General features: G+C 47.1%; 1 protein-coding gene across 2 annotated transcripts in view; it reads left to right on the forward strand.

Moving 5' to 3' along the window:
• The window catches only part of SAMD4A (sterile alpha motif domain containing 4A), a 133,386-nt gene that overhangs the window by 94,303 nt on the left and 11,895 nt on the right, over positions 1-27,188 (forward strand). The window contains exons 4-10 of one of the 2 annotated variants that reach the window (XM_079993492.1): positions 1,800-2,063; positions 9,422-9,531; positions 10,838-10,924; positions 15,749-16,043; positions 18,751-18,836; positions 22,087-22,205; positions 25,887-26,088. In XM_079993492.1, coding sequence (XP_079849618.1) covers positions 1,800-2,063; positions 9,422-9,531; positions 10,838-10,924; positions 15,749-16,043; positions 18,751-18,836; positions 22,087-22,205; positions 25,887-26,088 — 1,163 coding nt within the window. The remainder of the gene's footprint in view (positions 1-1,799; positions 2,064-9,421; positions 9,532-10,837; positions 10,925-15,748; positions 16,044-18,750; positions 18,837-22,086; positions 22,206-25,886; positions 26,089-27,188) is intronic. The other variant, XM_079993493.1, reaches the window with a different exon arrangement.

A 27,188-nucleotide genomic window follows, 5' to 3' on the forward strand; every position in this document is an offset into this window, starting at 1 on the left:
GCCTTGTTGATTTCAGTTGCAGGGGAAACTTAGCAAGTGGCAGATTTTTGCACCCGCATGATCGCTCTTTTCTGTTATTCCCCGTCATTTTATTTTAGCAACTACTGTGGCACCGGCCCTCTGTCTGTACTCTGGGAGCTTTATGTCTTCCGTGGAAAGAATTGCATTGCTGGAACAGCTCTTACCGCCAGAAAGTTCTTCCTGATGTTGAGTCGGAATCTCCTTCTTTGTAATTTGAATCCATCGTTTCAGGTCCTGGCCTCCGGAGCAGTTTGCTCCATCTTCCAGCCCTTTAGATCAGGCATAGGCAAACTTGGTCCTCCAGATGTTTTGGGACTACAACTCCCATGATCCCTAGCTAACAGGAGCAGTGGTCAAGGATGATGGGAATTGTAGTCTCAAAACATCTGGAGGGCTGAGTTTGGGGGTGCCTGTTTTAGATACTTGAAGATGACTCTCATGTCGCCTCTCAGTCTTCTCTTTCGTCGTCTCCTTCAACCGTTCCTCATAAGGATTGGGCGAGGATCTTACAGACAGGGATGGGCCGAGGCAAGATGGGGTCGGGGGCTGAGGCGTAGACCCCAAGAAAGCAGGTGGTGGAGGAAACCAGGGACAAGGGCAAGGGAAGCGGAGCGGGCCCACTCAGACACCGGCTCATCTACAGGTTATATTTCCATCTCCTCTTCAAAGTGCAGCAAGCTTTTGAGTTTAACAGAACTCCTCCTCAGACAAAATGAGTATTTGGAGCACCAAGAGGAATTGAGTAAGCCAATTCTAGGGCCCGTTTTTCCTTTCCGCCCAGAGACAAATTCCACACCAGACACCGATAGCCCTATTAATTCGGTTTTCAACGGCAATGGCTCTTCCCCAACCCGCGCAAGAATCCTGGGAACTGTGGTTTGCTGAAGGTGCCGAGACTCGTTAGGTGAAAGCTACAATTCCCAGAGTTCCCTGGGAAGAGGGGTTGCTTGTTAGACCACTTTGGGCATCGTACGTCTGCGAGGGCAAAGGAATAGGAGTCCCTTAAGGTTGCAGAGAGTTGCTAGGAGACCCCTGTTACCCTCAGAGAGCTGCAGTTCCCTCGGAAGAGGCGCTGGTTGTTAAACCGCTCTGGGATAAGATAAAACTTTATTCACATGAGCAAATGGCCACAGCAATAGTAAAAAATTACAGTATACAGTGGTACCTCGGGTTACATACGCTTCAGGTTACATATGCTTCAGGTTACAGACTCTGCTAACCCAGAAATAGATACCTGAAGAAGTGTGCATGCACATGAAAGCTCATACCTAGAACTAACTTAGTTGGTCTTTAAGGTGCTACTGGAAGGAATTTTTTCCAGAAATAGTACCTCAGGTTAAAAACTTTGCTTCAGGATGAGAACAGAAATTGCGCTCCAGCGGCGCAGCAGCAGGAGGCCCCATTAGCTAAAGTGGTCTTCAGGTTAAGCATAGTTTCAGGTTAAGTACAAACCTCCGGAACGAATTAAGTACTTAACCCGAGGTACCACTATACGCAGAAAAGGAAATTTGAGATTAGAGCACAATTTAAAGTCCTGAATCAGCCATCAGTTAGTGGCCCTTATTCTCCGGGAATTGTAGCTCCAGCGGGCGTCTCCTAACATCTCAAACTACACTTCCCAGAATTCATTGGTCAAAGCCGCGGCAGTCCACCAGTTGCTCCATCCTGCGCCTCTGGGTCTGGCAGAGCGACCGAAGCATTTGGGTCGGAGGGGGGGTGGCGGTGGTGAGCAAATACCTTGTTTTAATTTTCTGTTCCCTGCTTTTTGTTTGTTTCAGTTCTCTCGAGCCAGACCCACCACAGCCCTTTGAAACGGTCTGTGTCCCTTACCCCGCCCATGACCGTCCCCAACCAGCCCCTAGGACACGGGTGGCTGTCACACGAGGACTTGCGAGCTAGAGGACCGCAAGGCATCCCTTCCGATCACGCCCCCCTGTCTCCTCAAAGCAGTGTAGCCTCTTCGGGAAGTGGTGGGAGCGAACACTTAGAAGATCAGAATTCTGCGCGTAACACATTCCAGGAAGAAGGGAGTGGTATGAAAGGTGAGTGGCGAGAAAACCAGGTTACCCCCGTCCTCCTCCTGTTTGCGTAATATTCAGCCACTTATTATTGAGGGGAAGTGCGTGGAACAGGTCTTGGTGTTTCGATTTCTGGGAATGGAGACGACCTAACCTGGGGAGAAAACAGCAGAGACGTGATGAAGAGAGCACAGCAGAGGTTATATTTTCTGAGAATCCTCCGGAAAAACAATCTCTCAAAGGACCTGTTGATGGCATTTTACCGTTGCACTGTGGAGAGTGTGTTAACTTATGGTCTGTGTGTGTGGTTTGGGAGCTGCACGGCCAGGGAAAAAACAATGCTATCCAGGGTTGTAAAGACTGCGGAGAGAATAATTGGGTGCACTCTTCCCACCTTAGATCAAATCTATGCTGTCAGGTGCCATAAAAAAGCGGCAGAGATAGCGCAGGATAGTACGCACCCCGGAAATGATGTCTTTCAGCTTCTGCCTTCTGGAAGAAGGTATAGGGTTGTAAAGGCCAGGACTAGCCGCCTGAGAAACAGTTTCTAAGCAAATGCAATTCTGGTTCTAAACGCAGCATAAGGGCTCTCTATTGTATAGTGTATTTTAAAATGGGGTTTCAGAGTTTTTAGGGGTTTTTGAATGTTTTATGTAGTTTTTCAATTTCATTGTTCTGCATGGGACAATGACAATAAAGATATCGTATATCGTATGTTGTATAACAACATAAAGCAGAACGTCCCGGATCAGGCCCGTGGAGCGCGGCGCCCGCAAGCAGGACCCCAGCGCTCTCTCACTCTCCCCTCCAGCAGTTTCCAGAAACTGGTGTTCAGAACTCAGCCAGGTGGGCGGGGTATAAGTAATAAAAATTATGACGATCATTTGCTTCCACCAACAGTGGAGGCAGGGCACGGCCATCAAGGCTTGTGGCCATGCATAGGCTTCGAAGACAAAACTTCGTTAAAGTGTAATCACCAAAAAAGAAAGTCAGCAGGAGAGCTGAGAGTTTTACCACTCCAGTTTCACTTCGTTTCGCTTTTAATTTGTATGCTGCTTTCCTGTAGACGAGGTGGTTGGCAAGTTAATCTTTCTTTATGTTAGGGTTGCCTAACAGCCAGATGATGGGTATTGTAGTCCAAAAACAGCTGGAGAGCGCAGTCTGAGAAATCCCAGTATGGAGAATGTTAATAATAATGCAGTGGTACCTCAGGTTAAGTACTTAATTCGTCCCAGAGGTCTGTACTTAACCTGAAACTGTTCTAAGCTGAAGCACCACTTTAGCAAATGGGGCCTCCTGCTGCTGCTGCGCCGCCGGAGCACAATTTCTGTTCTTATCCTGAAGCAAAGTTCTTAACCTGAAGCACTATTTCTGGGTTAGCAGAGTCTGTAACCTGAAGCGTATGTAACCTGAAGCATATGTAACCTGAGGTACCACTGCAATAATAATAATTTATACATACATACATACTCTGCCCATCTATCTAATCGTCAGATAGTTGTTTATTTCCTTGACATCTGATGGGAGGGTACCACCACCGAGAAGGCCCTCCCTCTGTCTGGTTCCCTGTAACCTCACTTCTCGCAGGGAGGGAACCGCCAGTGTCCGGGCTGAACGATGAGGGTGGAGACACTCCTTCAGGTATACTGGGCCGAGGCCGTTTAGGGCTTTGAAGATCAGCACCAACACTTTGAATTGTGCTTGGAAACATACCGGGTGCCAATGTAGGTCTTTCAGGACCGGTGTTGCCTCTTTCTCCTGCTTCTAGGTTTCATGAAGGCATCTGATTGGCCGCGACAGGATGATGAACATCTGGACCTTTGGTCTGGTCCAGCAAGCCTCCCTCATGTGATCTGTCTGCATAACTTGCAAGGGTGCAGATTTTTTTCCCCCCTTGGCATATGCATATGAATAGGCCTCCCTCTGTTAGAAATACTTACAGTCTTTCTTAACAGGCCTTCCATGTGTTCATCAATCTGTGCTGCCTCAATGGCACACTCCGTGGAGGTTTTAACCATTCCCATCTGCTGCCTCTTTATCACCAGCCTAGCTTGAAACGGACACTCTCCCTTCTAGTCTGTTGTTTTGTGTTTTCACGAGAGAAGCGGCCTTTTTTGGACTTGCGCTTTTTTCCTCGTGGCGCCGTTTAAAAGTGGATTAAATTAATTCCCCTAGGAAGCTAGCTGCGTGTGGCTGTTCTCTTTTTAAGCAATGCCAGCGTGGACCAGAGATTCTTTTCGAGAAAGGCACCAGAAAGGGGATGTTCAGTACCGAGGACAACACAGCAGGCCTCATAAACCAATCAGTGGACAGCTGCTCATTTGCATGTTATAATTAGCAAAGTTGATGCCACCGAGTAAGTGTTTGTGGACTGTATCCCAGGATGCCTTCTGCCCATGATGCTCCCTACAGCGACTAAGACGGAGCAGAGCCAACTGTTATTAACTAGTTAAATTGTTTTATTTATTCATTCGTTTTCTCTGTTTTATTCACCCCACTCTTTAATCTTCCTGGGAACCATATGGGGGAGTTAGGCTGCTGCGAGAGTGACTGGCTTTGGGGCACGTAGTTAGCATTGTGGCTGAGCTGGAATTCATCTCACCCACAGTGTGTCCTCAAATTCTCACAAATTCAAGCAGTGGTTCTTACAGCACAAAGCAGACATCTTTAGCTTCTCTTGAACCTCTCTGCCTTCTTCCTGTCAGTCAGTCAGTCAGTCAGTCACACTGCTACCTTTACATTTTAATTACCGTATTTTTTGCTCTATAAGACTCATTTTTTCCCTCCTAAAAAGTAAGGGGAAATGTGTGTGCGTCTTATGGAGCGAATGCATGCTGCGCAGCTATTCCAGAAGCCGGAACAGCAAGAGGGATTGCTGCTTTCACTGCGCAGCAATCCCTCTTGCTGTTCTGGCTTCTGAGATTCAGAATATTTGTTTTCTTGTTTTCCTCCTCCAAAAACTAGGTGCGTCTTGTGGTCTGGTGCGCCTTATACAGCAAAAAATACGTTATCCATGTTTTGAGAGTAGCTCAAAGAGTCTGGTTGCCAATGGTGGTGATGGCAATGCTCAGCTGCCCTCCCAACATCTGGGTCGCTGTTGTTTACCAGCAAGGAGAGACTGGAGGCAGCAGGAAGGTCAAGCACAGCACAAATGCTCTTCTGGAGCCCTTTGGTACAGCGGTTCTCAACCTGTGGGTCCCCAGATGTTGTTGGACTACAACTCCCATCATCCCTGAGCTCTGGCCTTGCTAGCTAGGGGTGATGGGAGTTGTAGTTCAACAACATCTGGGGGCCCACAGGTTGAGAAAGGCTGCTCCGTAGCATCTCCTGTTGTTTCTGGGAGCGGTCCCAGGTCCTGCAGTGCCTGGATCTCGCCAGGTGCAATGAAGCCCTCTTGGTGGATCGGGGAATGCAGTGGACATAGTGTATCTTGATTTCAATAAGGCTTTTGACAAAGTCCCCCATGATATTCTTGCGAAGAAGCTGGTAAGATCTGGGTTGGACAAGGTAACCGTTAGTTGGATGTGCAGCTGGTTGACTGACTGAACCCAAAGACTAATTAACGGTTGTGGGTTAAACCACAGAGCCTAGGACTTGCCGATCAGAAGGTCGGCGGTTCGAATCCCCACCATGGGGCGAGCTCCCGTTGCTCGGTCCCTGCTCCTGTCAACCTAGCAGTTCGAAAGCATGCCAGTGCAAGTAGATAAATAGGTACCGCTCCGGCGGGAAGGTAAACGGCGTTTCCGTGTGCTGCTCTGGTTCGCTAGAAGCGGCTTAGTCCTGCTGGCCACATGACCCGGAAGCCGTATGCTGGCTCCCTCGGCCAATAAAGCTAGATGAGTGCCGCAACCCCAGAGTCGGTCCCGACTAGACCTAATGGTCAGGGGTCCCTTTACCTTTACAGCATCTTGGAAAAAAGTGACAAGTGGGGTGCCCCACTGGTTCTGGGCCCATGGTTGTTCAGCATCTTTATAAACGACTTGGATGGAGGAATTGAGGGGATGCTCATCAGATTTGCAGACGACACCAAACTGGGAGGGGGAGCTAACACCGCAGAATCATGACTAACAAAATGAATTTCAATAGGGACAAATGTAGGGTTCTGCACTTAGGCAAGAAGAACCAGCTGCACCCATATAAGATGGGAGACACCTGGCTTGTATGGGGAAAGGATCTAGGGGTGGGCATGCAATCTGAACATGAGGCCACAGTGTGACACAGCGGCAAGAAAATCAAATGCAATTCTAGGCTGCGTCAAGAGAAGTATAGTCTCCAGAAGGGACATGTAAAAGTTCCATTCTATTCTGCTTTGGTGTGAGAACCCCACATGGAGTTCTGCGTCCAGATCTGGGCACCACAGTTAAGAAGGATGTTGACAAGCTGGAAGGTGGGCAGTGAAGGGTGACCAGGATGATGAAGGGTCTAGAAACCAAGCCTTAGGAGGAACGGTTGAGGGAGCTGGCAATGTTTAGCCTGGAAAAGAGGAGACTGAGAATGAGAATGAGAGCCATCTTCAGATATCTCACGTGCTGTCACATGGAAGAAGTAACAAGCTTGTTTTCTCCTGCTCTGGGCGGGTAGGACTTGAACCCATGACTTCAAGGAGATTCTGACTAAACACCAGGAAGAACTTTCTGACAGCAAGAGCTGTTCAACAGTGGAATGGTCTCTCTCTGGAGGTTTTTAAGCAGTGGTTGGATGCCCATCTGATACGGATGCTTTAGTTGAGATTCCTGCATCTCAGGGGGTCAGACTAGATGACCCCTGGGTTCCCTTCCAACTCTACAGATCTATTATTCTTTCCCCCCTGGACTCTTCTTCCTTGCTGTCTCCTGGTGGCTGACCTCTGCCCTATACAGTCGTACCTTGGTTGCATGGCGAGTTCCCACCCCCTCCCAAGTGGAAACAATGACACATGACACAATTATTAAGGTTAATGGGCTAAATAAGGCCACAACTTTATTGGTTACAGGTGATGAGTGGTATTGGCTTAGGCATTGGTCCTAACCCACTACAGTGGTACTTCGCAAGACGAAATTAATTCGTTCTGCGAGTTTTTTTCGTCTTGCCATTCTTTCGTCTTGCGAAGCACGGATTTTGGAAAAGCTTCAAAAATCACCAAAGTCTTCAAAAACCTCAAAAAAGGCTACCATACTATGCTATGAGTTGCTCCTCGAAGTCAAGTCGCAACTGCACCCCCTGAATGCACGGTTTTAAGACAAAGGAAACAAACTTGAAGATGTTTTCGTCTTGCGAAGCAAGCCCATAGGGAAATTCGTCTTGCGAAGCAACTCAAAAAACGAAAAACTCTTTCGTCTTGCGAGTTTTTCGTCTTACGAGGCATTCGTCTTGCGAGGTACCACTGTATATCCGACTTCAGCCCATCTGCTTGAAATCCGGGAAGGGTTAACCACCAGTAGGGGGAGTCCTGCTGATGCACATCAACTAGGAACTCCCCTGGGGTCACCGATTGGGAGCGTGCCTTAGGCCCTCACCTCCCCAGGCTTCGGACAGGGCCACGCCCCCTGGAATCCTTTACCGGACTACCCTTCAAAATGTGGGGCAGGTGATGACGTTATCTCCCCTCTTCCAACTATACCAATGCCTAACTGCCAACACCCAAAAAGTTGTGACGATTTGCTATGAGGTAGGCGAAAACCGGGACGTGGGTGGCGCTGTGGGTTAAACCACAGAGCCTAGGACTTGCCAGTCAGAAGGTCGGCGGTTCGAATCCCCGCGACAGGATGAGCTCCCATTGCTCGGTCCCTGCTCCTGCCAACCTAGCAGTTCGAAAGCACGTCAAAGTGCAAGTAGATAAATAGGTACCACTCCGGCGGGAAGGTAAACGGTGTTTCCGTGCGCTGCTCTAGTTCTCCAGAAGCGGCTTAGTCATGCTGGCCACATGACCTGGAAGCTGGGAATCCCCCCAATCGTGCGGGGCCTGGGCTCCAACCCCCGCACGCGTGGTGGGGCCGTGAAGCCCACAACCCCACATCCTCTGAAGGGCGGAAGTGGCTATCCCAAACACCTTTGTACTTGGACATTTTGGCTCCTGAATGCCGCAAACCCGGAAGTGAGCGTTCCGGTTTGCGAACGTTCTTTGGAAGCCGAACATCCGACGGGGCTTCCACAGCTTCCGATTGGCTACAGGAGCTTCCTGCAGCCAATCAGAAGCTGCACTTTGGTTTCTGAATGTTTTGGAAGTCAAACGGACTTCCAAAATGGATTCCGTTTCACTTCCAAGGAAAAACTGTTTTTGGGTTCTGATTGGATGAGGACAGAAAGCCTCTACCTACACACTGGGTGTTCAACAAGCAATGCTAAGTAGCAGGAGTAGGAACAGTATTAAATTTATTATCCACCCACCCTCCAGCAGCTGATCCCAGGATGGATTGCAACAACAAAAATCCAGAACTTAAATCATCTAAAACCTTCTATTTATTCATTTGTTTCCTCACAGTCATATATATTCATTTCCATAATATTTGTATTTCTTTCTTTATTTTATAAACTTTGAGCACCACTGAATTGTAGAAAAGAAAACCCTCCAAGCTGTTTACAGAAAAAAAAAATAACCGCTGAAAAATTCGCAACCCTAACTTAAAACGTGCAGAAAGTTAAAACCGCAACAGAATAGACCAAAGCTAATTAAAACTCATACAAACTTCTAAACATCTGGGTAGACTTGTCTAAATAAAAATGTCTTCAGCAGACACCGAAAAGAGTTGCAGTGAAAGCGCCTGTCTGGTATCAAGAAGCAGGGAGTTCCAAAGTGTTACCACCACACGAAGTAATCGAGTTCTTACAGGATACACTGCTTGATTTTTTTTAAAAAAAAACACCCTCAAAGTGGTTTATGGAAAAAAATAAAACAACGAAATTATCATTGAAAGCAACTATCTGAAACAGTCCAAAGTTTAAAATCAGCGATAAATTGAAAACAAAAAGCACATCAACGTTCTACATGTCTGAATTTTGTCTGAACAACAACACCAAAAATGCTTTTATCAGACACCGAAAAGCGTGCAGTGAAGTGCCGTCCATAGGCAGGGAGTTCCAAAGATCACTAAAAAGACCGGTTTCGTACAACCGCAGAACGTGTATTATGATTTGGCACTCGTAGCAGTGCTTGTTCCACAGATCAATGTGGTAGAGAAGGGAATACAATCTTACAAGGCAACTAGTCCCGCAGAATAATAATAATTTATTTATACCCCGCCCCACCCAACTGGCTGGGTTTCCCCAGATTAAAGTTGTAAAGGGCTTTATATAGTAAAAGTAACGTCTCAAACATGTAGTCTTCTGTACCGTAGCTTTCCGTGCTCTGTTGTTCAACCCCATAAGATCTAACTTGTGCATTCCTCTCCGTCTCCAACTTGCAGATGTTCCTGCCTGGCTGAAGAGTCTCCGCCTCCACAAGTACGCTGCCCTTTTCTCCCAGATGACGTATGACGACATGATGTCACTGACCGAGTGTCAGCTGGAGGCACAAGTATGTGAGGTCACTCAGCAAATTTACAGTACCTTGGTTTACGAACTTAATCCGTTCAGGAAGTCCGTTCTTAAACCAAAGCGATCTTAAAACAAGGCGTGCTTTCCCATAGCAGCGGGGGACACAATTTACAAATGGAACACACTCAACAGGAAGCGGAACATGTTCTTATTCCAAGGCAAAGTTCACAAACTAAAACTCCTACAGCATCCTTAATCCAAGTTGTTCATAAACGAAGCTGTTCTTCAACCAAGGTATCACTGTATGTATGTAATTACATACATACATACATACATACATACATACATACATACAGTGGCTGCTCAGGTTGCGAACGTGATCCATGCAGGATGCATGCACGTGCTGGTTGCGATTCGGCGCTTCTGCACATGTACAAAGCGCGATTTAGCGCTTCTGCGCATGTGCGACCGCCAAAACGTGGAAGTAACCCATTCCAGTACTTCCGGGTTTCGGCGGTCCGTAACCCAAAAAACGCAACATGAAGCGTCTGCAAGCCAATGTATGCCTGTACATACATACCCCACCCATCTGGCTGGGTTTCCCCAGCCACTCTGGGCTGCTCCCAACAGAATATTATTGTTAATAATAATGATGATGATGATGATGATGAGCTAAAACATCAAACATTGAAAACGTCCCTAAACAGGACCGCCTTCAGATGTCTTCTAAAATCAAATAGTTGCTTATTCCCTTGACATCTGATGGGAGGGCGTTCCACAGGGCAGGCACTACTACCGAGAAGACCCTCTGCCTGGTTCCCTGTAACCTCACTTCCCGCAGTGAGGGAACCACCAGAAGGCCCTCGGAGCTGGACCTCAGCGTCCGGGCTGAACGATGGGGGTGGAGACGCTCCTTCAGGTATACTGGACCAACGCCGTTTAGGGCCTTAAAGGTTAGCACCAACACTTTGAATTGTGCTCGGAAACGTACAATTAAAATTAAATAGTTTCAATTGTATTATGAAGATAATCAATAGTTACTGTTTCAGATTTTATTGAGTTTTTATATCTTCCTTACTGGGTTGTGCAAACTGATATTTTGAATAATGCTTTTTTATAGGGGCTACTGGGGGTGAGTTTTATGGAACCGAGGGGACGGTATCCCCAAAAACTTGGGGAACCACTGGTCTGATAAATGGACTGAAGGTTTCAAGTTCTCTTGCGGTCTTCTACTTGTTGCTGAGCACCACCCTGAATTATATCTTGTAGTCCCATGTCTGCCTTGCAGTTGGTGGCCCACATGTGTGTGCATATACTAACACAGAGATCTACATTGTTCTTTTTAGAACGTTACCAAAGGTGCAAGGCACAAAATTGTGATCAGCATCCAAAAGCTAAAAGAGAGGCAGAACCTTCTCAAGTCCCTGGAAAGGGTGAGTTGACTCAGCTTATCCCTCAAAACTGTTGAGGTTTCGGCTGTTAACGTCAATTAAGTGTGTTAGTAATGAAGGTTCTCAATCTTCTTGTTTTTTGCTCCTACATATGTCTCCTCTCTGTCCTGTGTGACAATGATTTCCTGTATGAGCTGCCTTGAAACATTTTTGCTTCCTCCCCACCCACCTGCGTTGCAATTGGCTAAGCTGCTCTGATGTCACAGTATGTTCTAATTCCTCAGGGAAGAAGGGGACATATGGAGAGATGGGCCAGAAGTCAAGTAGAAAATGAAGAGTTGAGAACTGAGGGGTTGGGCAAGGAAGGAAAGAGGAAGAGGTCTGATGCTGTGGGCTTTGCCAATTTGGGAGTCTCTACAGAACAGTGTCTGTAAACAAGGACTAGAAGGGAGAATGGTTCTCATGAGTAAAGGAAGAAGGAGAAAACGAAAATGAATATTGGAGAGATTATTGCAATGCAAGTCTTTCTAAGAAGTTTTATTAAGCATCCCATCCCATTATATATTTTGTAAACCTTTCAGCTTGCCTGTTTACTATGCATTCAGACACCTCTTAAGATGTTGTTGTTGTTTAGTCATGTCCGACTCTTCATGACCCCCTGGACCAGACCACGCCAGGCCCTCCTGTCTTCCACTGCCTCCCGCAGTTTGGTCAAACTCATGCTGGTAGCTTTGAGAACACTGTCCCACCATCTCGTCCTCTGCCGTCCTCTTCTCCTTGTGCCCTCCATCTTTCCCAACATCAGGGTCTTTTCCAGGGAGTCTTCTCTTCTCATGAGGTGGCCAAAGTCTTGGAGCCTCAGCTTCAGGATCTGTCCTTCCAGCTCTCACTTCCATACATCACTACTGGGAAAACCATAGCTTTAACTATATGGACCTTTGTAGGCAAGGTGATGTCTCTGCTTTTTAAGATGCTGTCTAGGTTTACCATAGCCTTTCTCCCAAGAGGCAGGCGTCTTTTAATTTCGTGGCTGCTGTCACCATCTGCAGTGATCATGAAGCCCAAGAAAGTAAAATCTCTCACTGCCTCCATTTCTTCCCCTTCTATTTGCCAGGAGGTGATGGGCCCAGTGGCCATGATCTTCGTTTTTTTGGTGTTGAGCTTCAGACCATATTTTGCGCTCTCCTCTTTCACCCTCGTTAAAAGGTTCTTTCATTCCTCCTCACTTTCTGCCATCAAGGTTGTGTCATCTGAGATTAAAATTGCCGGAAGAAATATCAACAACCTCTTAAGATACCGTAACCTAATTTTGCACGATCAAGCTTTTGTCTGTTTTGATACAGTTGGGTGCCATTTTGAATCAAGATGGCAGACAGAACCTTTCAAAACTGCTTTGATTAGAACCACTGGTTTCAAAACTGCACTAATAGTTTGGTTTCTCAGAATTCCTGAGGAGTGCCGGGTGCAAGGCTGCTAGTAAATAATATCGAGGAGTATGATAGGTCTTTGCCAAGAAAGGTCCGTATAGTTAAAGCCATGGTTTTCCCAGTAGTGATGTATGGAAGTGAGAGCTGGACCATAAAGAAGGCTGATCGCCGAAGAATTGATGCTTTTGAATTATGGTGCTGGAGGAGACTCTGGAGAGTCCCATGGACTGCAAGAAGAACAAACCTCTCCATTCTGAAGGAAATCAGCCCTGAGTGCTCACTGGAAGGACAGATCCTGAAGCTGAGGCTCCAAGGCATTGGCCACCTCATGAGAAGAGAAGACTCCCTGGAAAAGACCCTGATGTTGGGAAAGATGGAGGGCACAAGGAGAAGGGGACGACAGAGGACAAGATGGTTGGACAGTGTTCTCGAAGCTACCAGCATGAGTTTTACCAAACTGTAGGAGGCAGTGGAAGACAGGAGGGCCTGGCGTGCTCTGGTCCATGGGGTCATGAAGAGTCGGATACCACTAAACAACAATGATAGGTCTATGGTTAGCTCACTACCCACCTCTCTTTGGGCCTTTTCAGTAGCTCGGCAGGGTGTCTGTCTGTGTTGGGTTAGCTCACGCCTCTGCTCCCCTCGTTTATAGTACATGACTTATTTAGGAATCCTGCAGAAGATAATGAAGCCGTAATAGATCCCTCTCCCAGTTAATACAGGCTCTTAAAGGCCAAGAAGAGGGAGCAAAAGCCTGCATGATTCATGTGTGATTTCTGAGCAGTTTCATGGTCTCGTCCCCCCGCTGCTCCCCTGCCCCTGTTGCGTCTGAAATATTGATATATTGATTTTGCTGTCATGAATACGCAAACGCAACCACAGCCGTGCTGCTACGTTCTCTGTAAAACAGAAGGCAATGAATCAAAGCTTAGTTGTTGGCGTTTTTCCACTGAGGCTGCAATCCTAAAACGTATATACTAGTGAGCAAGCTCGAAGGAACATAATGAGAGTCATAGGTAAACACGCATTGGGTCGATCCTGCAATTGTAAGGGTGTTGTTGCTCTTTTGAGTGGGATTCAATCACACACCACCTGGGAAATTTAGGACTTTTGGGGGATAAGGAAAGCAACAGGAAAATCCACTGGAAAGTGTGAGATAACACTCCTTTGATGCAATATCATCTAACTAACCACTACGTGCAAAAAAAAGCAAGAAACAGGGTCGCCTGGAAGCGGCATGAGCAAGAAGACTTTCAGAGTAGGACGGGAATCGCCCGTTAACAGGTTGCTTTTACAGTAGTACCTTGGTTCTCAAACTCAATCCATTCCGGAAGTCCGTTCCAAAACCAAAGCGTTTCAAAACCAAGGTGTGCTTTCCCATAGAAAGTAATGCAAAATGGATTACAGTGGTGCCCCGCAAGACGAACGCCTCGCAAGACGGAAAACCCGCTAGACGAAAGGGTTTTCCGTTTTGGAGGCGCTTCGCAAAACGAATTTCCCTATGGGCTTGCTTCGCAAGACGAAAATGTCTTGCGAGTTCCTGCGGGTTTTTTCCCCTTTTCCCCCCCTTTTCCTAAGCCCTAAGCCGCTTATCAGCTGATCCGCTGATAAGCCGCTTATCAGCTGATCCGCTAAAAGCCGCTAAACCGCTAATAGCACTAATCCACTAAGCTGCCAATGGGCTTGCTTCGCAAGACGAAAAAACCGCTAGACGAAGAGACTCGCGGAACGGATTAATTTCGTCTTGCGAGACACCACTGTAATGCTTTCCAGACTTTTAAAAACTACCCCTAAAACAGCAATTTGACATGAATTTTACTATCTAACGAGACCATTGATCCATAAAACGAAAGCAGTAATCAACGTAGGGTACTATAAAATAAATAAGATGGTATTGTAGATGATAAAAATTAAAATTGCTTTTTTTCTTTCTTACCTGCACTGATGATAGTCATTGTTTGGATGGGGGGCTTTTATCCATTTGTGCAGTCACACAATCAAGCAGTAGCTGAACTGGGTTCCACACAGTCAAAAAAACAAATTAACCGAAAAAGCCTTAAAAACAAATAGCAGAAACCAAAGTGCCAAATTTAGTCCATTCCGGAAGTCCGTTTGACTTCCAAAATGTTCCAAAACCAAGGCGCAGCTTCTGATTAGTGCAGGAGCTCTGGAAACAATAGCCGACAGCCGCATCGGGCGTTCGGCTTCTGAAAATTGTTCGAAAACAGGAACACTTACTTCTGGGTTTTCGGTGTTTGAGAACAAAGAGAAAGCCAGTTTTAGGGCACACACCAAGGCTATTGGTAGAGAAATCTGCCATGAAATTAATTCGCAGAATGTGTGCATTTGCTGCGGGGAAAGCCGATTTCTCTTTCATCCAGAAACCAGATAAGAATCAGCAGCTACAAAATGCTACAGCCTTTGAAGCCTCCTGACTGCAGAGTCCTGGCCTTGGCGTATCGAGATGAGCGTTCTCGTTCTTCCGTTTTCTTCGCCCCCCCCCCCTTAGTCACGGTCAGGGGTCCCTTTACCAAACTTAAAACCATGGAGAGACCTGGTCTGAATAGAGACATTGGATTCTTGCTTTTCCCTGTAAGACCAATTGCAGTCGTTAACAGTCGTCAACAGGTTTACCACCCCTATCAGCCAATCACCCATTCGCACCACCCTTCTGAGTAATACCCCTCCCCACCTTCTCACTATATAGAAGGGTCTGGTGACTTCTGTTTCAGTGTATCTGAAGAAGTGTGCATGCACACGAAAGCTCATACCAATAACTAACTTAGTTGGTCTCTAAGGTGCTACTGGAAGGAATTTTTAAAATTTTGTTCCCATCATAGGAAGTCATAGTGCCACTCTATTCTGCCTTGGTCAGACCACACCTGGAATACTGTGTCCAATTCTGGGCACCACAATTTAGGACAAAGTTTGACAAGCTGGAAGGCGACCAAATTGATCAGGGGTCTGGAAACTGAGCCTTATGAGGAATGGTTGAAGGAGCTGGGTATGTTTAGCATGGAAAAGAGGAGACTGAGAGGAGATAGAATAGCCATCTTCAGATATCTCAAGGGCTGTCACATGGAAGATGGAGAAAGCTTCTTTTCTGCTGCTCTGGGGGGGGGGGTAGGACTTGAACTCATGGCTTCAAGTTGCAAGAAAGCAGATTGCGACTGAGCCTTAGGAATAACTTTCTGAAGTTAAGAGCCATTTGACCGTGGAACAGACTCCCACGGGAAGTGGTGAACTCTCTTTCCTTGCAGGTTTTTAAGCAGCGGTTAGATGGCCATCTCTCAGGGATGCTTTAGTTGAGATTCCTGCATTTTTTATTTTGTGGTCCCTTCCAATTCTGCGATTCTATCTGGCTAAACCAAAGCAGTAGGTGCTTAGGTGAGGTTAAGAAGCCAAGGCATTAATGGCCAGGGGATGTTGTTTTCCACAGGACATCCTTGAAGGGGGCAACCTGCGGGTGCCCCTGCAGGAGCTTCACCAAATGATCCTCACCCCCATCAAAGCTTACTCTTCTCGGAACCTGACGGCAGACGACCGTGGCCGGGATCCAGAGCCCCATCGCACGGCTTCCCTGATTGGCTCCGACGGCCAGGGACCCGACTGCAAGGACTCCGCCGCGGGGGGTATACCCCACCACCACCTTCCAGGCTGCGAGGGGGAATCTGGAGGGGCTCCTTTGCCCGAAGGGGACATCCCAGGGCAGTTTACTAAGGTGATGGGCAAAGGTAAGGAGCCGTGATTGGGGAAGGCCTTGCTCCCAAGGGAGAGACGGGAGCAGGTGGTGGCCCTGGTGGGGTGGGGCGGGAGCTCACCTGGCTCCCAGGTAAGGGCTGGGATGCTGGGGACCCTGTGACTGCATGGAAGCAGTGGGACGGATGTGGTTTGTCCATTGTGCAATTTTACGTGGCTCTCATTCATTGATTGGAGGGACGCAGATGGCGCTGTGGGTTAAACCACAGAGCCTAGGACTTGCTGATCAGAAGGTCAGCGGTTCAAATCCCCGCGACGGGGTGAGCTCCCATTGCTCAGTCCCTGCTCCTGCCAACCTAGCAGTTCGAAAGCACGTCAAAGTGCAAGTAGATAAATAGGTACCGCTCTGGTGGGAAGGTAAACGGCATTTCCGTGCGCTGCTCTGGTTCGCCAGAAGTGGCTTAGTCATGCTGGCCACATGACCCGGAAGCTGCATGCCGGCTCCCTCGGCCAATAAAGCGAGATGAGCGCCGCAACCTCAGAGTCGGTCACGACTGGACCTAATTATCAGGGGTCCCTTTTCCTTTACTTTCATTGATTGCACTTGTATCGTGCTTTTGCTTTTGTATTAATGTTCTGCTCGCCTCTTTGGCTCCAAAAGTGGCATAGGAAACAATCCATAGCAGACAAAACTGTTAGTATTCCTTTCTCATTGCTCTCCAGCCTCGTATGGTGTTGTAAAAGTGCCTCGGTGTTGTTGTTGTCGTCGTTATCACTGTGTGTCAGTCAGTCTAATCTGGACAAAGAGTGATCCGTTAGCTCAGGCATAGGCAAACTCCGGCTCTCCAGATGTTTGGGACTACAGTTCCCATCATCCCTGACCACTGATCCTGTTAGCTAGGGATGATGGGAACTGTAGTCCCAAACATCTGGAGGGCCAGAGTTTGCCTATGCTTGCGTTAGCGTTTGTCCGGGGGACAAATGGGTGGCGAGAATAAAATAGAATTAGGCTCCAGGGCTTTTCACGTGCAGAAAGCACCTTCCACTGCAATCTGAAATGTGGGACCCTTTTAAAAAGTTAGTTTTTATTAGAGATTTTCTTGTCTTTATGAAACAAACAGATAAACGTGGGTGGGGAGTATATCTTTTGTCTCTACTTTCAAGAAAAAGGTCTTGTGTATAACGTTCAGGCATATTCCATGTGCCCATGTCTATGTGTCTTTTTCGATCTGTGCTTTGCTGTTTCTCTTCCTCCTCAATGCTCTCTGACCATGTTTTGTAATTAAATATTAATTTAATAATATAATAAAATAATAACAGCAATTTAATGTTATATATTGAAAAGCAGGGAAACGACACACTGAACACCCCTCTACCTGCCTTTACCCATCCTGAAGGCAGAGTTCAGAATTATTATTATTATTATTATTATTATTATTATTATTATTATTGAAACGTGTGAAAGTTTAGCGCTCAATTCTGTGCTAATTGTTTCCAGAAAGCGCCCTATTTGTGCAGCCTCATTGACTCGGAAATGAGAGTTTTGCGTTGCCCTTTCAGGTGACAAGATTTGGGGAGGTATCTGGTTCTTTTCTGCCGTTTGAAATTTAGCACGGCAGTATATCGGCCCGAAAGCCATGCACCAGGTGCTGCAGTTGGAAAGGAGCGTCAGAAATCAGAACGGAAGCACTAATATTATAACCGGCAGAATTAACAACAAACCCCGACATCTGGACACAGCCAGCGTCTAACCCCTGCGCAAGCTTTGTGCAAGCAAATCGGGGCGATTGCTCAGTAAACACAAACTGTCTAGAGGGGAAAGCGACTCAGAAACGTCCACCTGCATCGCCGAATGTCTGTTTGTGCCCCCTTGTGGCTAGTGAGAGCCTTTCCTCCTCGAAGGCTCTGCATCTGACCTGTCCATTCCGGCAGAGGACCCCAGCTGCTTCTCCCTTTTTATAAATAGACTTAAATGGAGTAATTGCAGATTGACGCCATAGTAACGAGGAGCAAAATAAGGAGCTAAAGGGAGAAAGGCATTAATGGAATCCGGCTTGTGTGTGTGTGAACATTCTTCGTGGAGGGCTCTTTGCTCTTCCGCGCAGGTTGCTGCAACAAGGCTGGTTCGAATGCTTCCTTAACGTGAAAACAAGTCTAAAGCAGGTGCAAACTTCCCCAAGCGAAGGATAGACTTCTTTCTGCTTCTCTCCCTCCCTTCCACCAGGGCCAGGGCCTTCTCAGTGATGGCTCCGACCTGGCAGAATGCTCTGTCCCATGAGACCAGGGCCCTGCAGGATTTAACTTCCTTCCGCAGGGCCTGTAAGACAGAGCTATTCCACCTGGCTTTCAATCTGAACTTAGCCTGATCTTTTATTCCCATTCCTTCCCTCCCCCTCCCCGTTTTATGAAGATTACCCGCTCTGGGATCCCACAGCTAATTCTCCCCTGGTCTCCTCACTGGCCCAAACAGGACTGATTTAGCCAGCTAGCCCTGGTGATCATCTAATGTTTATTGGATGGATTTCCCCCCTAAATTGATTTTTTAGTTCTGAATTTATTGTTATTCACATTTTATACTGTATTTTATGCTGTTTTTTGTTGTTGCATCAATTAAGTGTTTTAAATTTGTTGTTAGCCGCCCTGAGCCTGGTTTTCTGAACTGGGAAGGGCGGGGTATAAATAATTTTTTAACATTATAATAATTATTAATATATATATATATATATATTTATCGCTTTGCAGTATGCACCCAGCTCCTTGTCTCCAGGCCGGATGAGGAGAATATCAGCTCCTATCTCCAGCTGATTGACAAATGCCTCATTCACGAGGTGAGTGGGTCTCTGCTTAGCTTTCGTTCTTTTCTAGGGACGCAGAAAAAACTGGTATTCAGCTGAATACCAGCTGAGGCGTCTTGGACTACAACTCCCTGGGGCTTCTGGGAGTTGTAGGCCAGAACGCCTGGTATTGCAGAGGTGGGGAATATATTTTCTTCCTGAGGGGATTCCGCTGTCCTACAGGGAATATCCCAGGGGCCTCATGCTGTTCATGGCAGGAGCAGAAGCATAGCTGTCAAGCGTCCCTTATTTGGCGGGACCGTCCCTTATCCCAGCGCCATGTCCCGCTGCTGTCCCTTATTGATGATGTCCCTTAAATAAGCTACTGAAGGTCATGGGGCCCTTGATATGTCCAGCTGTCCTTTGTCAACAGCAAATTGCTGCTGTTTTTTTGTGTTGAATATATGCTATATGGTAATTTATGGACCTAATAGGTATCTAAAGCCATTTGCACGCAGCAAAATATGTATTTTATCAAAGTAAATGTTGATCCCTTATTTTGGCTGCTGATCCCTTATTTTCGAGGCTGCTGGTCCCTTATTTTCAAATCTGTAAGTTGACAGCTATGAGCAGAAGTCAGTCACATGGTTGCCAACTAGATTAAAATGGGGGGGGCGTATAAAGTCATACCTTGGGTTGAAGTAGCTTGAATATGAAGTAGATGAATATTTTCAGGTTGCACTCCATGGCAACCCGATAGTAACGGAGCACGCTACTTCCGGGTTTCGCCGCTCGCGCATGCGCAGACGCTCAAAATGACGTCACGCGCATGCACGGAAGCGGCAAAACACGACCTGCACAGACGCGCAGTCGCATCTTACGTTTGCTTCAGGATGCGAACGGGGCTCTGGAACGGATCCTGTTCGCATCCAGAGGTACCACTGTAATCAATCACATGGCTTGATGCACGCCCACCCTTTGAATGACAGTGTCCATCAACTTTGAGGAGCACCCTGTCCCTCAAATATTTTAGAGGGGGGGAGACTGAAGGGACGTCGGCCCCTAGAAGTTTACTCCTTTGAGTGGCTGTCCAGTACAGTGGTACCTTGCTTCTCAAACTTAATCCGTTCCAGAAGTCCGTTCCAAAACCAAGGCGTGCTTTCCCATAGAAAGGAATGCAAAACAGATTCATCCGTTCCAGACTTTTAAAAACAACCCCTAAAACAACAATTTGACACGAATTTTACTATCTAACGAGACCATTGATCTGCAAAATGAAAGCGATAATCAATGTACTGTACTATAAAATAAATAAGACAGTATTGTAGATGTTAAAAATTAAAATCAAACCATTTTCTTACCTGCACTGAAGGTAGTCATTGTTTGGATGGGGGGGGGGGGCTTTTATTCATTTCTGCAGTCGTACAATCAATCAATAAGTAACTGAACTGGGTTCCGCACAGTCACAAAAACAAATTAACCGAAAAAGCCTCAAAAAGAAAAATGCAAAATAAATAGCAAAAACGAAAGCACCAAATTTAGTCCGTTCCAGAAGTCCGTTTGACTTCCGAAATGTTTGAAAACCAAGGCACAGCTTTTGATTGGTGCAGGTGCTCTGGAAACAATAGCCGACAGCCGCATCGGATGTTCGGCTTCCGAAAAACATTTGAAAACTGGAACACTTCTGGGTTTTCAGGGTTTGTGGAACAAGGCGTTTGAGAGCCAAGGCGTTTGAGAACCAAGGCACCACTGTATAGGAATCAGGACCTAGAAATTGGTGTCTGAGTTTTATTTATCTCTTCTGTCCTTGGCCCTTAGTGTTGTATTTTTATTCATTTGTTCGTTTCTTCATTAGAATGTAAGCCCGTGTGTAGGGAATGCCTTGTTTTTTGATTTCATGTAAGCCTTTCCGACCGAAGGGAGGCAGGTACAAAAACTCCAAATAAACAAATACAGATTTCACACGATTTCTGACTGTGGAGATTATTCTTCCCACGTTCAAATGGACATGGTTGAAGCCCCTTGTCGGACTTCCCCACCGAACTGGGCACTGTCCTCCCATGTCAATCCCACACATGTTCATTGGAAGACCATTGCACGTTGACGAGTTTTACTACTCGCCATGAAATTTAAGTTCTTCTCCGCAAGAGGAGCAGGGAAGACTGCTGCTGCCTAGCCAGTTGAATGTTGAAGGAGCGGTCATTGGTTTAGAATCTCCGGAAAGGCTGCTTCCACCCAACACCCCCCAAGAGAGTGACGTCAGGGCCACAATATCCAAATAATAATAATATTTTTTTTATTTATACCCAGCCCATCTGGCTTGGTTTCCCCAGCCACTCTGGGCGGCTTCCAACAGAATATTAAAAGACAATAGTCTATTAAACATAAAAGCTTCCCTAAACAGGGCTGCCTTCAAATGTCTTCTAAAAGTCTGGTGGTTGTTCTTCTCTTTGACATCTGGTGGGAGGGGGTTCCACAGGGCAGACGCCACCACCGAAAAGGCCCTGTAACCTCACTTCCCGCAGTGAGGGAACCGCCAGAAGGCCCTCAGAGCTGGACCTCAGTGTCTGGGCTGAACGATGGGGGTGGAGATACTCCTTCAGATATACAGGACCGAGGCCGTTTAGGGCTTTAAAGGTCAACACCAACACTTTGAATTGTGCTCAGAAACATACTGGGAGCCAATGCAGATCTCTCAGGACTGGTGTTATGTGGTCTCGGCGGCCGCTCCCAGTCACCAGTCTGGCTGCCGCATTAACCAAGGGACTGCCATATGTCTTTGACATCTGGTGGGAGGGGGTTCCACAGGGCAGACGCCACCACCGAAAAGGCCCTCTGTCTCATTCCCTGTAACCTCACTTCCCGCAGTGAGGGAACCGCCAGAAGGCCTTCGGAGCTGGACCTCAGTGTCCGAGCAGAACGATGGGGGTGGGGACGCTCAGAGTGGATATTGTTCAAAACCTTGCTCTGTGTTGTCCCCTCCAAACAACTCACATGCAGCAAAGCGCCTGGGGCTCAAACTGTCTTTCTCCAAAGGGCAACCGGTTGCGTCAAGCCTATTAGGCGTTAAAATCGTAAAGATTCCCCCTTCATTACTATATATTTGTTATTAACCGCAATTCCCAAACAGGCCCCTAGGGAAAGGTTCTCACATTTTAGAATTCCTTATTTGTGAAGACGTTTTTTTATTAACAACTCGGGTGCATCCTATAATTATTATTATTATTATTATTATTATTATTATTATTATTTCTGATGTTGCCTCCTCTCCTCTCCCCCCCCCCCCGCCCCTTCTTTTGGGCAGGCGTTCACAGAGACGCAGAAGAAAAGGTTGTTGTCATGGAAACAGCAGGTGCAAAAACTCTTCAGGGCTTTCCCTCGGAAATCCATCCTCGATCTCTCGGGGTACCGGCAGCAGAGAACGTAGGTTTGGGGCCTTTTCTCTTCTGAATACGGGGCCTGGGAGAGTGGCTGGAGCGCTTGGCAGTGTCCCTTCTGTGGCGCAGGAAGCCACGCTGATGTTTCGATACCGCTGCATGTGGATGGGATGCAGGAGGTCAAGGCTTGAGTGTCGCCCTGAAAAAAGTCCAGACCAGCCTGACCCAGAAGTCTTTAGGGGGCCACTAGGTTCGGGGGGGGGGAGCCAATGAGTGGAGTCACCTTGGAGGAAGCAGGGAATACAGCAGCAATTAAAAATATCAGGCAAAGCGTGGGTAAATGAAGGCAGCTATGGATGATCATCACCTCAGACCAAAACCCTTGAAACACCCATGCAAACAAATAAGTTTGACTTCCAAAACGTTCGGAAACTAAGCCGCAGAATCCGCGTTGGAAGGTCGGGTTCCAAAGAACGTTCACAAACCAGAACACTACTCACTTCCGGGTTTGCGGCGTTCAGGAGCCAAAACGTTCGACATTCCCAGCCCCCTAGGAATTTTTTGTTTGTTTTTTGTTTTGTTTTTTTAATAACTTTTTATTCAAAATTAAAACAAAACATATTATCCAGAAACATATCATCCTTATTTCCCCCCATTTTTCCTCCCTCCCCCCACCCTCCCACACAAAACCCACCCACCCCCCAACTTCCCTCAATTCCAGTCTTTGATTTCTCTAAAAATGCTGTTTTCCGCATGTTACAGAGCTGTATAGATCCTCAAACTATTTAGCTGATTGTTATCAATAAAAAGTTTGTGAATGTTTATTCAAAGCCAGCCAAAGAGTCCCGTTCGCTTTGTTGCGTTTTCAAATCCTTTGTAAAAGGTTCCCATTCATCATTAAAGTCACAGTTATCCTTGTCCCGTAGCTTGTATGTCAGTTTTTCCAGTTCTGCATAGTCCATCAATTTTTCTTGCCATGATTCTTTTAGTTGGGGTTTCTTCAGTCTTCCATCCTTGTGCTATTAAAACTCTCACGGCCGTTGTCACATACATGAAGATGTTTTTCAGCTTTTTTGGCAGATCTTTCCCTACAATCCCTAATAAAAATGCTTCAGGTTTTTTAACAAATGTTAAATGGAACATTTTCTTCAATTCGTTGTATATCATTTCCCAAATATTTTTTTTATTACCTTACAATCCCACCACATATGATAAAATGTCCCCTCCTTTTCCTTACACTTCCAACATATATTTGAACTAGTTTTGTACATTTTACCTAACTGCACTGGTGTTGTGTATCATCTGTACATCATCTTCATGTAATAGCCCCCTGGGGATTGAACCTGTTAAAACCGTGTTTATGGGAGACAATCTTACTCAGCTACAAGGGATCGCCAAAGAAGAAGAAGAAGAACCTGGAACGTTCTGCATGCCAAGCATATGCCCTGCCTCTGAGCTGCGCCCCTTCCCCATAGTTCAGTGATGGCCAAGCTTGGCCCTCCAGCTGTTTTGGGACCAGTGGCGTAGCGTGGGTTGTCAGCACCCGGGGCAAGGCAAGTAATTTGCGCCCCCTAACCCTGGATTTGCAGCCCCTAACCCTAACCCCCAGATGTTGCGCCCGGTGTGGCCGGCCCCCCCTGCACTCCCCACGCTACGCCACTGTTTGGGACTACAACTCCCATCATCCCTAGCTAACAGGATCACTGGTCAGGGATGATGGGAATTGTAGTCCCAAAACTGCTGGAGGGCCGAGTTTGGCCATCACTGCTGTAGTTGATATTGATGCAAACGCTTGCCAATTCATAAATGGGTTATTAATTAGCAATTATTTCATCACTCATTAATAATAATAATAATAATAATAATAATAATAATAATAATTCATTTATACCCCACCCATCTAGCTGGGTTGCCCAAGCCACTCTGGGCAGTTTCCAAGACATAAAAACATAATAAAACACCAAACATTAATAGTAACACTTTGATCCAATATACCGTATTTTTTGCTCTCACTTTTTCCCTCCTAAAAAGTAAGGGGAAATGTGTGTGCGTCTTATGGAGCGAATGCAGGCCGCGCAGCTATCCCAGAAGCCAGAACAGCAAGAGGGATTGCTGCTTTCACTGCACAGTGATCCCTCTTGCTGTTCTAGCTTCTGAGATTCAGAATATTTTTTTTCTTGTTTTCCTCCTCCAAAAACTATCTTAGAGCGAAAAATACGGTAAAAGTCACAATACAGTGGCACCTCTGGTTACGTCCACTTCATGTTACGTTCTTTCAGGTTACGTCCTGCGGCGACCCAGAAGTACCGGAAAGGGTTACTTCCAGGTTTCGCTGCTCGCACATGCACAGACGTGCAAAAGGACGTCACGCACATGCGCAGAAGCGGCAAAGCGTGACCTGCCCGTGTGCTGATGTGCCGCTGTGGGTTGCGCTCTTTTCATGTTGATAATGGGCCTCCGGAACGGATCCTGTTCGCAACCAGAGGTCCCATTGTAACTTTAAAATGCACAACTTATATCAAACAAAGCAACATTCAACAATTCATCAGAATCTAATAGTGAACAGTAAAATTAAACACCAGCAAATAATAATTAAACAGATCAACCACAATCAGGGGTGTGGGAAGGGGGGTGCGGGGGCGCGATCCGCCCCGGGGGCCATCCTGACGGGGGTGACAAAATGGCGGAAAGCAATCGCCACGGGGCCTGCAGTGCGCACGAACCATGCATCTCGGAGCCCGCAGGCTCCTTGCTCTCCTCCCACTGCCTCCCCCCCCCAGCTGTAGGGTGGCTGAGTTTCCATGGTGTGCCCTAACCCTATGGGCGCTGTGCTCCCTGTGCGGCATGGGGTGCTGTGCACCCATAGGGACGGGGGGTGCGGCACTCATAGGGACAGGCCGTGCCCTGCCCCATGGGCAATTTGCCCTGCCCCATGGCACGCCGTCCCAGGTGCCTGAGAGGCTTCCTCCATCACTGACCACAAGAAAGAATTACCAACCTATGATCAATAAAAGTAACAGCAAATCACAATGCGTTGTTGTCGTTTAGTTGTGTCCAACTCTTCATGACCCCCTGGACCAGAGCACGCCAGGCACTCCTGTCTTCCACTGCCTCCCACAGTTTGGTCAGACTCATGTTTATAGCTTTGAGGACACTATCCAACCATCTCGTCCTCTGTCGCCCCCTTCTCCTTGTGCCCTCCATCTTTCCCAACATCAGGGTCTTCTCCAGAGAGTCTTCTCTTCTCATGAAGTGGCCAAAGTCTTGGAGACTCAGCTTCACGATCTGTCCTTCCAGTGAGCACTCAGGGCTGATTTCCTTCAGAATGGATAGGTTTGTTCTTCTTGCAGTCCATGGGACTCTCAAGAGTCTCCTCCAGCACCAGAATTCAAAAGCATCAATTCTTCGGCGATCAGCCTTCTTTATGGTCCAGCTCTCACTTCCATACATCACTACTGGGAAAACCATAAATACCACAAGACATACAAATCATAGTCTGGGGAAGGCAAGGTGGGGCAAGGCAGGTGGAAACACCACTGTCTGATGAGGAACAGAAAGTGCAAACGTAAAGCCATTAAACCAAAAAACCACCGCGATTTATATTTGGAATTAAGGGACACCTGCATGATCCTTCGTTTTAAGCAGCGGCACTGGGCAGCTGAACCTTTGTTTCCAAGTAACGCCCCTGGGGTAGCAGAGGTAAGCCGGTGTGTTTGTTCTTTTCCAGCCGAGGTTTCGGCCAGTCGAACTCCCTGCCAACAGCTGGATCTGTAGGTGCAGGAATGGGCCGCCGGAACCCGCGCCAGTTCCAGATCCCCTCCCGGAACCTGCCTACCACGCGGCTGGGCCTCCTGGGCTCCAGCGGCCTTCTGGGAGCCAGCCAGCGCAGCACGGCCGCCAACCCCACCATCCTGAAGCAAGGGAGACAGGTGGGTACCAGCTCCTTAAGAACTTAAGGGGACCCCTCTTGGATCAGGACAAGGTCCCATCTAGATAACTAACGGCATTGCCCAGATGCCAAGGACGGCCACCAATTTCGATGTCTTTGGAAGAGAAAGGTGCAAACAGGACAAGGACCAGAAACCTGTCCGTGGCTTGTTAGCTCAGTGGAGCCTCCACACCCAAGGGCACTCTATCTCGTGAGCTCTGCAAGCAAACAACAGGGAATAACCCTCAATTTCTGCTGTTATGGTTATGGTTGAGGTCCCAGGGTGGGTTGTTGGCGTCGAGAGAGAGAGAGAATGGAGTACACCTCTGAGGGTGAGGTTAAAAGGCTGTGTTAGCAGCAGCCAAGTGACACACACACACAACCGGGACACACACCTGGAGGTTCTGGGCTGCCTAGGAAACAAGCCCCTCTTCCTCAGCCCCACTGAAGTGGTCGATTGGTAAGCAGAATAATGCATTTGGCAGTAGCTTGGCTACAGTTGTTGTTGGAAGGAGGCGTACAATTATTATTATTTACCGTAATTTTTTGCTCTATAAGACTCACTTTTTCCCTCCTAAAAAGTAAGGGGAAATGTGTGTGCGTCTTATGGAGCGAATGAAGGCTGCACAGCTATCGCAGAAGCCAGAACAGCAAGAGGGATTGCTGCTTTCACTGCGCAGCGATCCCTCTTGCTGTTCTGGCTTCTGAGATTCAGAATATTTTTTTTCTTGTTTTCCTCCTCCAAAAACTAGGTTAGTCTTGTGGTCTGGTGTGTCTTATAGAGCGAAAAAAAATACAGTTACTATTTATTTATTTATTTATTTATTTATACCCCACCCATCTGGCGTCATCCAACCACCCCAGAGACCCCACTCCAGATTTGGGTTTACTCCTCAGCCCTTTCTTCTCCCAAAGATCTCCTGCAAGGCAGCGAAGATTTAGGATCAGAGTTTTCTTTCCCCCGGGTGGATGAGCCCAAGATACAATACTGAAACACTATCTGAGATAGCTGTTATAAATAAATAAGGAAGGAACCATTTAAATTGTTTATTATTATTATTATCATGATGGTCTTTGACGGATGAGTTGCCTCCTAAACCA

This window comes from Podarcis cretensis (assembly GCF_951804945.1).
Source record: "Podarcis cretensis genome assembly, chromosome: 1".
NCBI lineage: Eukaryota > Metazoa > Chordata > Lepidosauria > Squamata > Lacertidae > Podarcis > Podarcis cretensis.